The sequence below is a fragment of the Sander lucioperca genome, chromosome 9 (genome assembly GCF_008315115.2).
Source record: "Sander lucioperca isolate FBNREF2018 chromosome 9, SLUC_FBN_1.2, whole genome shotgun sequence".
NCBI lineage: Eukaryota > Metazoa > Chordata > Actinopteri > Perciformes > Percidae > Sander > Sander lucioperca.
Window position 1 is genome coordinate 12,704,073 of NC_050181.1, and position 16,205 is coordinate 12,720,277.

The 16,205-nt window shown below is 38.3% G+C and overlaps 2 protein-coding genes across 3 annotated transcripts; both read left to right on the forward strand.

Moving 5' to 3' along the window:
- The first annotated feature begins 6,932 nt into the window (after window positions 1-6,932).
- On the forward strand, window positions 6,933-8,920 carry mrps14 (mitochondrial ribosomal protein S14). Its single transcript, XM_031294335.1, has 3 exons — window positions 6,933-7,070; window positions 7,943-8,107; window positions 8,305-8,920. Exons 1-3 carry the CDS (start codon window positions 6,948-6,950, stop codon window positions 8,485-8,487), a joined length of 471 nt encoding a protein of 156 aa, XP_031150195.1. The 5' UTR covers window positions 6,933-6,947; the 3' UTR covers window positions 8,488-8,920.
- A 1,307-nt stretch (window positions 8,921-10,227) lies between these two features.
- LOC116046121 (calcyclin binding protein) lies at window positions 10,228-15,243 on the forward strand. 2 transcript variants are annotated; one of them, XM_031294339.2, is made up of 7 exons: window positions 10,228-10,387; window positions 11,626-11,836; window positions 11,956-12,052; window positions 12,262-12,361; window positions 13,562-13,656; window positions 14,077-14,261; window positions 14,295-15,243. In XM_031294339.2, exons 1-6 carry the CDS (start codon window positions 10,370-10,372, stop codon window positions 14,240-14,242), a joined length of 687 nt encoding a protein of 228 aa, XP_031150199.1. In that variant the 5' UTR covers window positions 10,228-10,369; the 3' UTR covers window positions 14,243-14,261; window positions 14,295-15,243. The 2 variants fall into 2 exon arrangements, with proteins under 2 accessions (XP_031150199.1, XP_031150197.1); XM_031294337.2 differs by having other exon boundaries at window positions 14,077-15,243.
- The last annotated feature ends 962 nt before the right edge of the window (window positions 15,244-16,205 follow it).

A 16,205-nucleotide genomic window follows, 5' to 3' on the forward strand; every position in this document is an offset into this window, starting at 1 on the left:
AGGAAGAGTGGTTGGTTTTATAAAATCCTCCCCTCAGTGGGGCATGAGTGAATGCTGCATATCTGCAGATGGGACTCATCATTTTTACTTGACCCAAAAGACTCAGTTCCAAGTCTTACAATATTGTGATTGATAACATTAGGTTGGTAATATATCTGCCAGAAAATGATAAAACAGATGCTATGAGACAATCATCCATACGACTGATGGCCACACTATTCCACTTTAAAATCTAATGTGTTTGATAGGCACAATTTCCCAAATGTTAAAAATGAATGTACTTTGTATTTGTGCATTTTTGAAAACATCATAACTCATAAACAACAGCTTTAAACATCAGACTAATTCATCAAATGGTTTCATTATTGCAGTCTGGGAAAATAAGTATTCTTAAATCCAAACAACCAACAAACTTTGCTGTTATGAAACCCTTATAACCTCAATAGAAACATGTAATTGTAAGTTTTGACTATGCAAATTTTGCATTAGTGATGACCAAGTAAAAAAACAAAACGTGATGGTCAGTTTTGTTTTTCTCATCTGCTTAAAAGTTTCACCTGACATTGGTAAATGTATTGGTATGAGTAAATACATTATTTACTCATTGTCCTTTCATAAAATGTACGTTTTAAGACATGTTAAGAAATTGACTAAATTTACTCTAGAATTATAAAGTATTAATTAGTACATATTAGTTACTTAAATCACAATACAAAGTGTCAGTTGATCTGATGATATTATTCATTTGTATCCATTTATTCAATTGGTATATCATTCTGAATGTCATTTTTATTCATGGGGAAACTGCTTATATCAGGCAGAACAGTCCTAGCTCTAGGAAAGACCCTGTGACCTTTGCACATTTGCATTTGCAAAAACATGCAGTGAACTAAAGAGGGTTTTCTTTGAAAGCTGTGATAGGTCTGTATTCATGTGCGATTCTCTGCCTTTAAATGTATGTGTGAATTCATTAAGGATGTGAGCTTGCATGCGTGCCATAAATTTGACCAAGCTCTCTCTTTCCTTTTCTTTCTCTCTCTCCTCTGGGAAGCATTCCTTGGGTCTGGAAAGCAGAGACGGCCCAGTCAGTCAGGTCATGGCCTCCCATTAAATGAGCTGTATCTGCTCCAAATGGACACTGATTACTAAGAGGAGAAGGAGTTCCCATGCTGACGTGTCAGTGAAGGTATCGTAATGGCTAAAGACTCATTAAGTGTCTGTAACCTAATGTCAATGTGTAAGATGCAGCTTTAAAAATCAAGACATTAAGACATATTTAAATGTAGCATAAAAGTCAAACACTGCATATACCGTAGTGTGTTTAGTTATAAAGTGCTGGAGGGCCTATAATATCTTTTTCTCCCCTAATTTTGCTGACTCCATTTCTCCTAAGGTACACTTATACAGGGTTTAAATAAGAGTTTTCCATGTTAAAAAAATCCAGTCTGAATGGTTTGCTTTGTCAATGATTTATTAAATCACCTTTAAATACTGTAACATGTGCTTGCTTCTTTTCATTTGGCAAAAAAGTTTGTCAGAGACGTCCGTAATAAAACAACGGTCCAGTTGAAGGCTTAAAAAACTGTGGCTCCGCTTGTGAAGTTTACGACATCTCGAGGACAGAGAGAGTTATTTATTTTACCCAGCGAGAGAAATACAGGAAATGTCTCACGGTTACGTTTTTTTCCTCTTTGCACCAGGTACTGTATGCATTTGATTATGGTCTCATAGAAAGAGTGGAATGTTTAAAATGGACTGTAATCACTTCACCACATTTGTATAGACTGGTCTGTCAAGACATAACACTTTCTTGACATTAAGTGACTATAATGTGCTTGGCGTAGATAAAAAATAGGCACACGCTGAATTAAAGTAAATAAATATTGTGAGAAAAAGAATAAACACGTTTTGTAGATTGATCCAACATGAATACAATCGGCTCATTTACAGTATTAAATAGTATATCTGTCAACAAGTCAGAAATTCACCCTTTAAACCAGGGGTCTTCAACGTTTTTTAAGCCAAGGACCCCTTAACTGTAAGAGACCTGGAGCAAGGACCCCCTATTACATATATTTTATAAAATGAAGTTTAAATTAGGCCTACAATAACATGTAGGGTGGCCTAAAGCCTTAATACATACATGTTTTGCATAAAATACTAAGCTATTCAAATAGCCTAATAATTGTTGCCATGGTTTTATAAATCATGTTTTAATGTTAAACATACGTACATGTGGCATGGCCTTAGTGACTACCTTGACTATAGGCCATTGAGCCTATCATCAGTGGGGATTTATATTTGCCAATAATATGTTGGATTCATGTTAAGACTTTTTAAATTTTGAAAAAACTTTCAAAAATTAACAATATTTGGAGGTCCCCCCCTGCATTGACTCTGAGGACCCCCTAGGGGTCCCGGACCCCATGTTATAGATCCCTGCTTTAAACAATAACACATTTAAGTAATTTGTCCCAACCAGCAGATTAAAAAAGGTAAGAACATTTTTTTTTGTTAATGTAGAAATGATATCTGGATAGTCAACCATTTACATTTATGAAAATATACAAACATTTGCTTGTCTTAGAAATCGTGACTTGGTTATATAAGTTTTATAATATCAGGATCATTGCCAGGCTATACAGCAAAGATTAGGTAGTCCAAAGTTTTTCAAAAAGGCATGACACCTCTGTTTTCTGTGCCGACTTCCATCACATTATGGCCCTATATAATATTATGTTATGGTATAGAAATATAAGCAGCTAAAAAATGAATTCACTCAAAACTGCTTTCAAATACTTGATCTACCAGAGGAATACATGCTGCGATGTGATGCTATAATCTGGCCTTGAGCCGTCTAAAGTGAGATCCCATTCCCTCCCAGATGCCAAAGTTAAGCTTTGTTAAGTTTTATTAATACATATGTCACTACTTTTTTGCTCCTGACTGGTACAGTAATTATGTGGGCATGATTTATGTTCACAGGATGGTCATGTTGTACAGTGTTAGGTCGAGAGAGGGAAAGCCCACCCAGCAGCTTGTTTATTGCTCACAAGTTGAATTGTATTTATAATGATGTCATCCTGAACAGAGGTGGCAGACACGGTCATGTTTACCCTGGAGTTTGTTGACATGTGTGTGTCTTTGTTTCAAACTGCTCAGCAGCAGTCATATAAGAACATTAGCAATAATCAAAATATGCCACTTTCCCTCCCTTTGAAATCCAAATTATGTCAAACACTCCCAAACAACCAAATGGACAGAAAACACACCGCCCTGTCACATTTTCATCTCCATGTGGTATGTTCAGCCACAAGACCCTTGTGTATTGGATTCATCTTGTTTAGGATGGGATGCCAGAATGCCTAAACCAGGGGTGGCGAACCTGTGGCTCTTGAGCCGTATGCGGCTCTTTGCCTGCTCCTGTGAGGCTCTTACTGTGTGGCTGGGGGCTGTGTCATTGGTTGATTGTTGTTTTTAACTTTTCTGAAACATACAGTATTTCAGATAAGTTAAAAAAAAACACATTTGAATGCATCTGCCAATACTGCCAATACATTTGCCAGTTATTTTAAAATGGAAAATAATGATCAGAATTTTGAGGACAGATTCTGCAACCTGAGGAAAAACAGCGGCCACAGATCACCTTCCTCGTTAATCCTTTCACTGCTGAATCCGACTGTTTGAAAGCCCCTTTAGTGACAAATGAGTGAGAGAGTTGCTTCGAGTGGCCACAACCGAGTTCAAGCAAGACCTGAAAAGGATTGTGGATAACAAAGACTGTCAGGTTTCCCACTGAGTCAATCTAAGTGAGAAAAAAAACTATGAAAACTGCTATGTATTATGACTGTCATCAGATCTGGAAGACACTGTTGCTGTTGTAGTGTGGACGTGCATGTGTTGTGTGGCTTTTTGCTATGGTGTGTTTTTTTTTGTGGCTCTTTATACCTAACTGGTTGGCCACCCCTGGCCTAAACCATTATAGCAGAAGGTGGAGTTGATGAACACAGAAAAAGTTAGCTGGTTGCAAATGGCTCTCTTATAACTTAGTGGAAACAGAGAGCTTTCCTTTGAGCCTAACTGCAGGGCTTTATAAAGACTCCCCTTAACATGGTTTTATTTTGATACAGTATGTAGGTTTAGGCAGTGAAGGTCAGTATAAATCAAATTCATGATACATTTCAAGTTCGTGCTTCTACACTATAAAACGTGACCAACGCACGCGGCAGTAGCTCAGTCCGTTGGGACTTGGCTTGGGAACCGGAGGGACGCCAGTTCAAGTCCTTGTACACCAATGTGTGCATCATGAGTGTGGACTGGTAGCTGGAGAGGTGCAAGATCACGTCCATGGGCACTGCTGAGGTGCCCTTGAGCAAGCCACTGAACCCCCCAACTGCTTTGACATCTCTCCATTTGATGCATGTGAATAGGTCCTGTGTTCCGGCCCTGTGTGTAATTTGTATAATAACAGTGAAAACACTTCAAATCCCCTGGCGGATTAAAAAAAGCATGTCTTCTTCTTTAATAGTCTTAGCCTCAGTTACATCATTTTGACTGTTCACTGCACTGCTGTCATTTTTATGGATGAGGCCACTTGTCTGTTGTGTCCCTGAGTAATCTTAACCTATCTGATGATGCACAAAGAATTTCAGCCTTGGCTGACAATAAAGTTGTATCATATCGTATCTCAGAATCAGATCAGTTTTCTATTGCGTGGCTTTGTTTCCAATTCTCCCAAGTATTTGCTATGATCCAGCCTGAGATCTTGATCCTCTGGAAGGCATGAAACTGCACTGCTGTTAAGACACCTGTCTACATGACAACTTTGTATTCAATTGCTTTTTTAAAGCCAGCTGACGAGACTGCACTAGTTGTTCTACTGTCATTTGTTTTATCCACTCGTAATGTAAAAAGTCCGGGTATCAAGGATTTCCTTCGATGCTCTTTCTCCATTGGTCCCTTAACACATAGCCCTCAAGGATACACACAAGTTTCTGATAGCCGTTGTCATTGAATTCAGTTTGAGCCACAGTAAGCCTCATAAACCCATTCTTTACATTGTCAAAAAGTAACACTGCAGAGCTGTTCATATTGAGTAACTGGGGATAAATAGAGCCACCACGCTCTTCCTCAGACTTCGAAACGTCACTACTTAAAGCATTAAAATACTTTTAACGGGTGTGCGGCTCTATTTGTGTTTTTCTACTGTAGAAATATTTTTTTTTTCCAAGTAACACTTGAAATGATAAAGGCACTTGCAGATTACCAATCTCAGTGGACACAAGATATGTGCGTGTCTTTTCTATTGTTTCTAACTGGGGATAGATACCTTGTTCAAAGAAGCATTGGTGACAGTTAAAAATACTGTTCCAGTTGCTGATGCTTGCTTATACCACATGTTCTCATTGTTTTCACATGTTGTCTTTGTTTTGTCTAATGCAGGTGACCAGCATGATTATCATGCATACGTTTGCTCAAGTACAGGTACTCCATACTGCATGTGCCAGTTTTGAACGTACTCCTCCAGCAGAAAGGTATTTTCGCCAAAGCAACACAAAGACCTGCCAACCTGGCATTTATCATCATTTTACAATACATAGAAATGTAGAAGGTCACCTTTCAGAACCTCTCAAGCCTTTGACATCTCTTTGCTATGGAGGTAGAAGAAATTACAGAGGGAATGATTTTGCCTTCCCGGTCATCTTGGAACAGCCACCTCAGGGGTTTGAACTATAATACAAAACCAACTGAGGGCCAAAAAGCAGTTAAACTACAAGCTGCTGTCAAATGACAATGCTGCTCGAAAACTGAACAAAAACTTTTTTCTTGCTTGACAACCATCTAGTTGCACAATGCAGGGATTTGAAAATATCTGTTGCCTACTAACTGAGAATATAAAAGACCTCAAGTTATTTCATGCAACAACAAATGTATTTTAATACTTTGCGGTGTTGGTCTGATGCTATATTTTTTTTTATCAGGTTTACAAACAGCACTATATGTTATTTACGCTACGTAGATGCACTTTGTCGACTATCATTTTTCATTTAATTTAAGCCTGTACAGATTTTCCAGCCTGCTTCATAATGTTGCTCTTTATAGAGGAAGCACTGCCTGCAGTTTGTCATGTGTTAATATTTAGCCAAGATGGCATTAGCTCAAGGCTCCAAAATAATGGGGATTGTTTAAGAAAACTTTAATGGAGTCTGGAACGATTGTTAAATTGTTTCTATAAAATCTTTTTAGGACAATGCCCCGCTGAACCATATGTTGAAAGAAGACCAACCTGTACTGTTTTATATATGTACTTCCTTAAAACACAAGACTTTAATTGTTAGTGGTGTCAGGGGAGAAAATATGTGTCTGGGTTTCAGATGATTGAAGAATAGAAATTCAGTCAGACATAAGGTTTAGATTCAGCATCAAAAAGACCCCACAGACCCCACAGACCCCACAGACCCCACTCCTTTTGGGTGGTGAGAGAGAGTATGAGCTTAAACTCATGCAACGACACTGCCACCTGTTGATTCTTACGTAGTCCTACAAGGGTCTAAAACTGCAAGTCCCAACCTGGGACTCCTATTGGTCAAGTCACCTAGTCAACTAGTCTCGCATTGCCAGTCAAAAATGCAAAAGGGCACAAAAGTGGTGTTGAACTCAAGTATGCCGTCACAAAATCTAATCTTTAAATCAAATGTCTCAGAATAAAGTTGTAGTAGCCACATAATCAGTTTGTCCAACAGTAGGTATTATGAGCTTATTAGGCTAGGCTACAAATAGTTTCTTGATTATTCATTATCTGAAATTTCAAACTCTAATAAAGCAAAACATAATCACGTAATAATAAGATGATTGCAACGTTGAATGGAAAAGATAGATAGATTGATCCACACAACTCGAAGATGTGTTTCCATTCATCATTTCACACTCCTGGTCAATAGGTGGCGATGTTTCAGTGTGTTATTATCCTCCTTCGGTGGTTTTGCACAACGTCATTCAATATGGCAGCCCACAGGATAGCATGTTTAGGGTTAAATGCCCTTTATTCCACCGTCTGCGCCCCAAAGCAGGTACTTTACCTATTATAACGCGATACTTTGTGTTTTAAGTGTTTCTCATTAAGACTGCATTGCATATCATTGACAGAAGAATGGCGAAAGCAGCGTTTTCAGTGTAAGGTAGTGGTCTTACTAGTTGCTAGCTAGCTAGCTAGCTTTCTGGCGTTATCTAATGCTAGTTAGCCTACTTAGTGACAAACGTTGCTAAGTAACTTAACTATCTATTTAGCGTAATAGCTAATAGCAAGGGAATTGTCTGACCGGTTTGGATTAAAATTGAAACTTTTTTTTATTTTGCAACAGACAAAACTTGTGAGAGCAAAGTGGAAATGATTTAAAGTCATTTCTGAAGCTAACGGTGTCTTGACTCTTGACATCCTTACCTCCTGCTCTGTTACACCCTTCTTATATACAGTCTATGGTTACACCCATAGGTTAACGTCACACCACTCAGTCTCTGTAAAGGCGGTCTGTTTTATGAATGCGAACGAAGGTATATTTGATGAAACTGATGCTACAATGAGGATGAGTAGCGAGGGGATGCTGAGCTGAGTCCAAAAGCCCATGCTGCTGACCTTGTACTTGTCCGTAGCACAACAGTGCGGATGAATCCAAATGATTAACCTTGTGATCACAAGAAAAACATTGGTAGGGATTTAGTATTCCTATAAGTTTGTTGGAGCTGCAGTCATATTATCTCTATGTAAATCTACATATGTCAGTGACCAGTGATTTCACTCTACTAAATACTAAAAGGCTTTAAGAATAGCCTGCAACGTTATGCTCAGATCTTGAAAGAAACTCAGTTCGAGCTATTTACTCTGTGTGGTACCCAGGGGCCTAATATTAGCTGTCAATAACAACTGCCGTAACACTGTGTGCAGGCCCTGAGGAGCTGCTGGGGGGCGGTGGAGCAGGTGAGGGGTTACTACGTTGACTGGAGGATGCTGAGGGATGTCAAGAGAAGACAGATGGCTTTTGACTATGCTGATGAGAGGCTGCGGATCAATGCACTACGGAAGAACACCATCCTACCCAAAGAGCTTCTGGTACAAAGCAATATTTCTACTCAAACTTTTTTTGTCAGTGTTTCGTAGAACTGAGAAAAAATGCAATGTTATCATTTATTAAGTTTCACCATAATCAAATATTCTGTGATCATTATCGGAGATGTTTCATTAAAAAAAACAACATCCAAGATATAAAAAAACACTGCATTCCTAAACTGTTTAAAAATTTTTTGCAGGAGGTAGCAGATAAAGAAATTGCAGCATTACCAAGGGACAGCTGCCCTGTGAGAATACGCAACAGGTGTATTATGACTTCAAGACCTCGGGGAGTGAAGCGGAGGTGGCGCCTGAGCCGGATTGTCTTCCGTCACTTAGCTGACCACAACCAGATGTCTGGGATTCTGAGGGCCAGGTGGTGACAGGGGGTCCATTGGACACTACAGTCGGATTGGATCATGAAAAACAGGCTGTTTCAGTGGTTATTATGAGGAGAGCAGGACACAGCATTCAATACAGACTTGTTTTGGCCTTTTTAGTGTCTGGAGTTTTTAGTGGTATTGACTATAATGAAACAGTTCCGCCACTACCCTCAAAAGCCAGGAAGGTGTTAATGTGTAAAGTGAATCCACTGAGATCACTGCAGCATACCTTCAGAATTTTGTATGTGCAAATGACATGAATATATCCATTCTGTAGATTATGTGTGTCCCAGTAAGTAAGTTGCTTTTGCTTTCTTATGGCACTTCTAAATATGAAAAACAACATAATACATACTATTTAAAGAGCAGTGATAATGGGACTCCTTGGAGGAGCAACTGTCAATGGATGAATAAATATTATTGTACATTACGAGCCTTTCTTTACAAGTGTCTTATTATTTATTTATTATACTTATCGCAAAATGTAGAATTTGATACAGAGACTAGCTATATTTTATAGTCTTATTAATACAAATGTGGTTAAAGAAGTTAGTTACCCCACCAAAGAATCACCTAAAATAAAGACTTCAATAGAAAAAAGTACATTAAAACAACAATACAGAATGTAATACAAAACAACTGACATTAATTAAGACACCAAAGTCAAGTAAAGAAGATGTTAGGAGAGGGAATTAAATCAACAAAAGATGAAAAATCAGTATAAAGAAATAAAAGATGAGTCAAGCGGTAGAAAGCAGCTAAAAGCTAAAAGCAAGTGAAAAAAAGGTGGGTCTTTAAATTAAATTCATCTTTTTCATTTTTCAATCGTAGAACAGGCCTTAATGTGGGATGGGAGGTTGTTCCCAGTCGGTCACCTTTGGTTTGGCAGCGTGAATGAGGGACTAGGAGGATCTGTTGTGAGGATGACCTGAGTGACCTGGGGGCAAAATATGGAGTGAGCAGGTCAATAACATATTGTGGAGCTAGTCCATTTAAGGCTTTAAAGACAGATAGTAAGATTTTAAAATCAATTCTGTTTTTCACTGGTAGCCAATGTAATTAAGCCAGAACAGGAGTGATGTGTTGTCTTTTCCTTTTACCAGTTAGAAGTGTAGTGGCTGCATTTTGGACCATTTGGAGTCTGGAGACGGTGGAGTGGAGCAAACCAAAATACAGCGAAATACAATTATCAATCCGAGAGGTGATAAATGCATGAATAACTATAATATAGAGATAGAGATTATTACAAAATTCAAAAGTCTGTCAAAGTGAGAAATAGAGGTGCATGCAGGAAAGAAGAAGCAGTTGTTCTAGGCTAAGATTAGGACCATAGACTGTAAAAATGACATAAGGACATACAGGACTCAGTGCTACTTTATACTTGATGGCGTCAGCTAAATTGAGACTTGTAACTGCAAACGAAAGGTGTAACATGCTGATAGGTTGTAGGAAGTTCAATGTAGAAAGAGAAAGATTGAAGGACAGGGTGGTAGATATAGAATGGGAGTGGAGCATCGAAGGACTCTAAGAGACAGGGGAAAACAAGTACAGGTTGAAGGGATTTTATTTAATTGAAACAGGTTTAATAACCAGAATTATTTACAATGGTTTTATTTGTATTACTGTTGACTGTTTAACACGTCATGATGTTACCGGTACACTAGGTGGCGGCATGTTCTCTTAATACAGCCATGCATGCACCTATCATGTTTGTAGCACGCCAATGAAACAAAAGAAGAAGTAGTAGTAGGAGGAGGAGGAGGAGGAGGAGATCATCTTTGGTGAAAGCAAGTTAACGTTACGTGCAGACTCACTCAGGAAGAGGACACAATCACATTTCACATTCTGAATCTAGCTAGCTAACATAACTTATAAAGCCTGAATGGATCTTGCCGAACAGGTAAACAGCATGTTTTGATTCAGTTTAATATACGCCGACAGGGCAAAACTAGGGTTTGTATGGTATTAGCTAGCTAATGTTGACGTTAGTTGAGGTGGCTGAATTTAGCTACAACTAGCTAACGATATGTTACATGATTCAAGTGACGCTCTAAGCAGTGCTACGTTATTTTTAAGAAGTATATTAATGTTATGTCGTTAAGAAGAAAGCGCGTTTTTAATCAGAACGTACTTAAACGCGTAACGTTACTTGCCAAAGATAACGTGCATGTCTGGCGGCATGTGTCAGGAGCTAGCTAGCAGAATCTGCTTGCAAGCAGTAAGCTATCATTGACTGGAGTAGATTCTAGCATTCTAGAACATTCTAGCAACGTAACGTACTGTCAACATAACTAACGTTAGCTAACGTCGAAGCTCATTATTTGGAGAGATTCACTGAGAGGCTAACGTTTAGCTAATGTTTGGCTGAAATTCAATACAGTGACAGCCACGAGTGCATCGGGTAACTAAGGATAGGGGACAATCATATCCTATCCATCTCGACGTTAGTTAACGTTAGTTTAGTTAGTAAGTTGGCATCTTATGACTACCATTTACTTTAGCATCCCTCATGTGTAGTTAACGTTATAACGTTAATGTAATCGAACTTCTTCCAGCTAACTGATTTCACAAGCCATAAATATCACTAGGCCTATAAATAATAATAATGGCAGTGTGTTAAACGCTTGAGTGTAGCCATACTTTTACATTTCCAGTTACAGGGTGATTTGCATTAGATAGCTAAGACTCTGGGCAGAAAGAGGAAAATACAAAAAAAATAATTTATAAGCAGGGCTGGAACTAGTTAAGTTAAATAATTTTTTTAACAATGTTATTTCACTAACTAAAGTTATTATTTTAGCTGATACAAAAAAGATCAGTTGATGCTTCCCAGAGGCTACCCCAAACAGGGGTCATATAATTGATGTATCGCTCTGACCAGTAACTGAAATGAAATTCAGTCAACACTATGTGCGACCTTTGTGAAGCAAAAGCTTAGTATTTTTAACTTGAGATATGACATGACTTGTTGATCAGCTAATAGCAAAACAGTTTCAGTTTTGGAATGTAGAATGAGGTAAAATAATCTGTTTGGGCTTTGACACATTATCTAAAAAAATATGTTCTGTCCAACTGCCTTTAAATGGTCGAATTTAGGAACGTGCATTTCTCAGTGGTCTAATTCTTTCCCCAATACAGATCAACCAGTTGGAGGCAGATTTGCTGGAGCTGGGTTCACTCCTGGAGAAGGCAGAGAGGAAAAGAGTGCAGGAGCTGCTAAAGCAGGAGCAGCAGAAGGTGGAGAAGGAGCTTTCAGTCAAACGACAACAGAAGGAGAAACAAGCCATGAGAGAAGCAGACCGCCCTGCTGCCTCTAAAGCAGCGTACACAGTCAAGATCAACAGCTATGGTATGGTGCCGTTGTTTAGTAAGACAACCACTGTCATTTGTGAGAAAGTACAGTTAAGATGTGTGCAAGAGCTGAAAAGCATTTGAATGTTGTTCACACTTTTGCCTTCTTCTCTTTAGCGTGGGACCAGTCAGAGAAATTTGTCAAAATTTACCTTACATTGAAGGATGTACACAAAATTCCATCAGAAAATGTGGAGGTCAACTTTACAGAAAGGTACAGTGGTAATCAATATATTATATATATATATATATATATATATATATATATATATATATATCTGTCTGTCTGTCTGTCTGTCTGTCTGTCTGTCTGTCTATCTATCTATCTATCTATCTATCTATCTATCTATATATATAGTGTTTATTATTCATCATGTACCCAACCATACAATTAATTGTATTTGGTCATCCTCTCTTTTGCAGGTCATTGTCTGTGTTGGTAAAGGATCTCGATGGAAAGAACCATCAGATGACAATTCTCAACCTGTTATATGCAATCGATGAAAAGGACAGCTATAAAAAGGTGAATAAAGCCTATTCATCAGTTAAAAGAATAAACTTGAGACTAGAAAGTTTAGACTAGAGAGGTTTTTTTTAATTTTTTTTTTATAGAAAGTGGAAGCAGGAAATGGGCCAGAATAATTACAATATTTAAGCCTGCATCTTAAATCAATTTCAGAATCTTGATAGTTTCATTACACCTCTCTCAGAAACATTTTTAAATAAAGATTGTTAGCAGGGTTTTTTATTGGTGACATCATCATGCAATTATTTGCATAAAGCTTAGGCAAGGCAATTTATATATATATATATATATATATATATATATATATATATATATATGAGAAGTGTTAACATTTATTCACGACACAAACTGTACACAGACTGCTGCACTGCTACGTTCACAGCTATAGCGTTTACTGCTAACTTCATACTCAGCGACAAACCCACCTCCCTCTCTCTTTTTCCCTCGCTCTCTCCACCGCACACTCGCTAACGGGCTGCAGTTTTCGCTGTGTGTGCGCTACATGCATGGTGTTTGTGTGTGGCTGTGACACTGTTTGTGCCCCTGTGTACGCGAGTCATCGGCACATGTGCAGAAGACAACGAGTAGACGCCCGGCCCGTCAGTCAGCTTGTCATCCAGATGCTCTCCACATTGTTTTTTCGTTCATGCGCTTAGGTGGTGTGCAAAAAATGCTTAGGCAGTGCGCATAAGTCGTGTAATGGCAGGGAAAACCCTGAGCACACACTAGAACCTGTTCTGGTATTGTTTTGTCTGTATCAGAAATGTGCATTAAGCAGTTTGTTACCACTACACAGAAAGACTCCAAAACAAACTTGCCGTAATAATCCTTGATTTACTACATTTATTTATCAAGTGCTTATGGCTAAGTACAATCGCTAAATGTTTCTTGTGGTGCGTTCACACCGCCCGCGTTTTCGGCGGCGCCGTTGCATACAAAGTAAATGCAAAGACGCAAATTTGTGGCAGCGGCGCAAATATCATTACGCGAATAACTTAAAGATGTGAAATTTGAGAAATGTGGGCATCTAGTAGTCTTTTTCTTAATCTTTTCTTACCAACAGTACTGCTGAATTCAGGCTCAGTGTTGACTTGCATTGTACCCTTGGCTCAATCTGCTTACTTCTGGGAGAAAATAGAGCAACTGATTCTTGTTGGCTTTTGAAAGGCCTGTGACCATCTTTTCTCCCTTCAACAGATAAAAACAGACATGGTCCTGGTCATGTGCAAGAAACAGGCAACAAAGAAGTGGGAGTGCCTAACAACAGTGGAAAAGCAGTCAAAAGACAAAGAGTAAGTTAAAAGAAAATACTGATTCAATCTAGTTCAAGTAATTTGCACAACACAGGGATTTCAAAAGGCCACTGCATGCTTCCTATGAATTTATTTGTACAAGGTATTGTGCAATGTATATGATGACAAGTATAATTAGTACCACTGCTACTACTAATGCCAATGTGTTGTCAGTAGCTAAGGACACAACCGGTGTGAGCAGTTGTGTAAAAATACTATAATGACCGTCTTGCCGGTTTCTCATACACATCTGGCCAAACACTCCAAACCACACTCCTGAGACATTGCAGTGCAGTACCATGTCTGTGAGCCAGGTGTCACTGTATATAATGCAGCCGGGGTGCATGCTACAGAATGAGAATCCCAGCTGTAATCCCAGCCGATAAACTCATACAAATTGTTTTCTTTGTACCCCAACAGTAAGCCCAATATTGATGAGAGTGCAGACCCCAGCGATGGACTGATGACCATGCTGAAGAAGATTTACTCGGAGGGAGACGACGAGATGAAGAGAACCATCAACAAAGCCTGGTCAGAGTCCCAAGAGAAGAAAATTCGAGGAGGAGAAGACATGATGGACATCTGAACTGCCCTCGCTGCATGTCCACAGCAGGACCAAGTGAGAGCTGCCAGGGATGCACCTGACATGACTTGAATATTAAATGTTACGTGGATATTTCAACAAAATCTATAAATTCAGTGTACAGCTCATAAATAAAGGTTCAGGATTAATGTCTAAGTCCCGGAAGGCCTCATTTTGCCCCTGCTTTGAAAATCAGGCTGCCGATGTTCTGAGAGTCATAGACCATGAAGGCGTGGAAAATATGTGTACAAGCATAATGGCAGTGTCCAGCAGATGGCAACCTAACAGCAAAAGATGTACACATTTCATCACCTTTTTTTTTTTATGTCAGATTTGATGGGTTAAAGGACCACAAATGCAGTTGTTTTTTTCTTGAGATTAATGTCTGTTAGTAATTCATAGTTTAAATTGGACCTGGGTAAATTAAATATGTGAGACATCATGTTAATATTGCTCCTGTGCAGAATTCAGTGCAACTAAACTAAGCTCATATTTAAGCTGTTTCCAAGTGTACATTTGCCAAAGTCATGCTCATATTCCTTTAACCAAGATAACCAAAGGGCTCTTCTGGCTTCTTTTAATGTCTTCATATCAGCCTTTTTTTTTTTTTTTTTTTTTGTCATTCCATAAATAGCTCAAATGATAGCTGCAAAGACTACTGCTCATGCATCAATCCAGTGTAATAATTCACATTACTGCATAGGTCTGTGTTTGACAGATTTAATGTATTTGACCCATTCCTGTTGCTTAGTGTAATGCTCTAAAACACATTCTTTGTAATTCTTTAATATGACTGTTGGATTTTCATAGTGTTAGACAGTTTCCCACTATAATTCCTATTTACAGCACTGTTGAAGTTGCCTATTTCCCTCCAGCTGTTGTGAATATCTAAAATGTATGTTTATGTTGATTATTTACCCTGGCTTTTGTCATTGTCTTACATGTATTGTTATCTGCCCTCAATTTGTTAATGAAGTTCTCACAAATATAGATCTTGAACTGATTTTGCTTTGCCTGTGTCTGTTTTTAAGGTCAGAGTATTTTACTCTGTGTTTTAACTAGCCATGCGTTAGACTTGCTGGCCCCACTATGCATGCTGTCATGTCTTAAAGAGCTACATTTTTGTGTATCATAATTTAGATACGCCTTCACAGAGGCCTGCATCGTAGAAAAGTTGGTATTTTATTTCAAGACCATGCCTACCTGAACTTATTCCTATGTTCAGAGCTCACCCCCTTTTTTTTAAATAGTATACATGATAAAATGAGCAATGGTCCAAACACCTAGATTTTTTTGTGATGCACTACAGCTTTCAATGGTTCATGGCCCTGTCTTGCTTTTACAGATAGTCATAGCACAGTGATTATGATCTATGTAAACTGCCAACGAAGTTATCAGATTTTCACCAGCAAGTTCTCCTCTATTGGAATTTGATTTATAAACACAATTTTACTCCCCAGAATACACCCCTATGGAATAACAGATACATTTTATCCAATAGGAAGTCATTGTTTTTAGGCACTTGGATGGAAAAAGGAATTTGGAATGTGTCTCAATTAATGGATGATTCTGGAGAATTTTTAAACCATACAGAATTCTGTGACAAATTCAGTCTTCAATGTTCGTTTAGAGAATACACTAAAGTAATAAAAGCCATTCCAATTCCCTTTAAAACAATGACCAAACAACTTTTGGTTCATGCAAATGTTATATCAGAGATGAGGCCTCTTTGTGCTGAAGGTGTCAGTTTGAACAGCAAACAGTTCTCTAACAAATTTGTTAAGAGTGTGTTATGTATAAAATATTATCCCTTTCAACTGAAAAGAAAATATATTCTCCAAGATTACAGTGATGAAGAGGCAAGAAAGATTAGGAAACGATCCTTATCGTATCCCCTCCCACCAAAAGCCGAAGAAGTGACATTTAAAATATTAAATGATATTTGTCCATCAAATCACTTCCTACA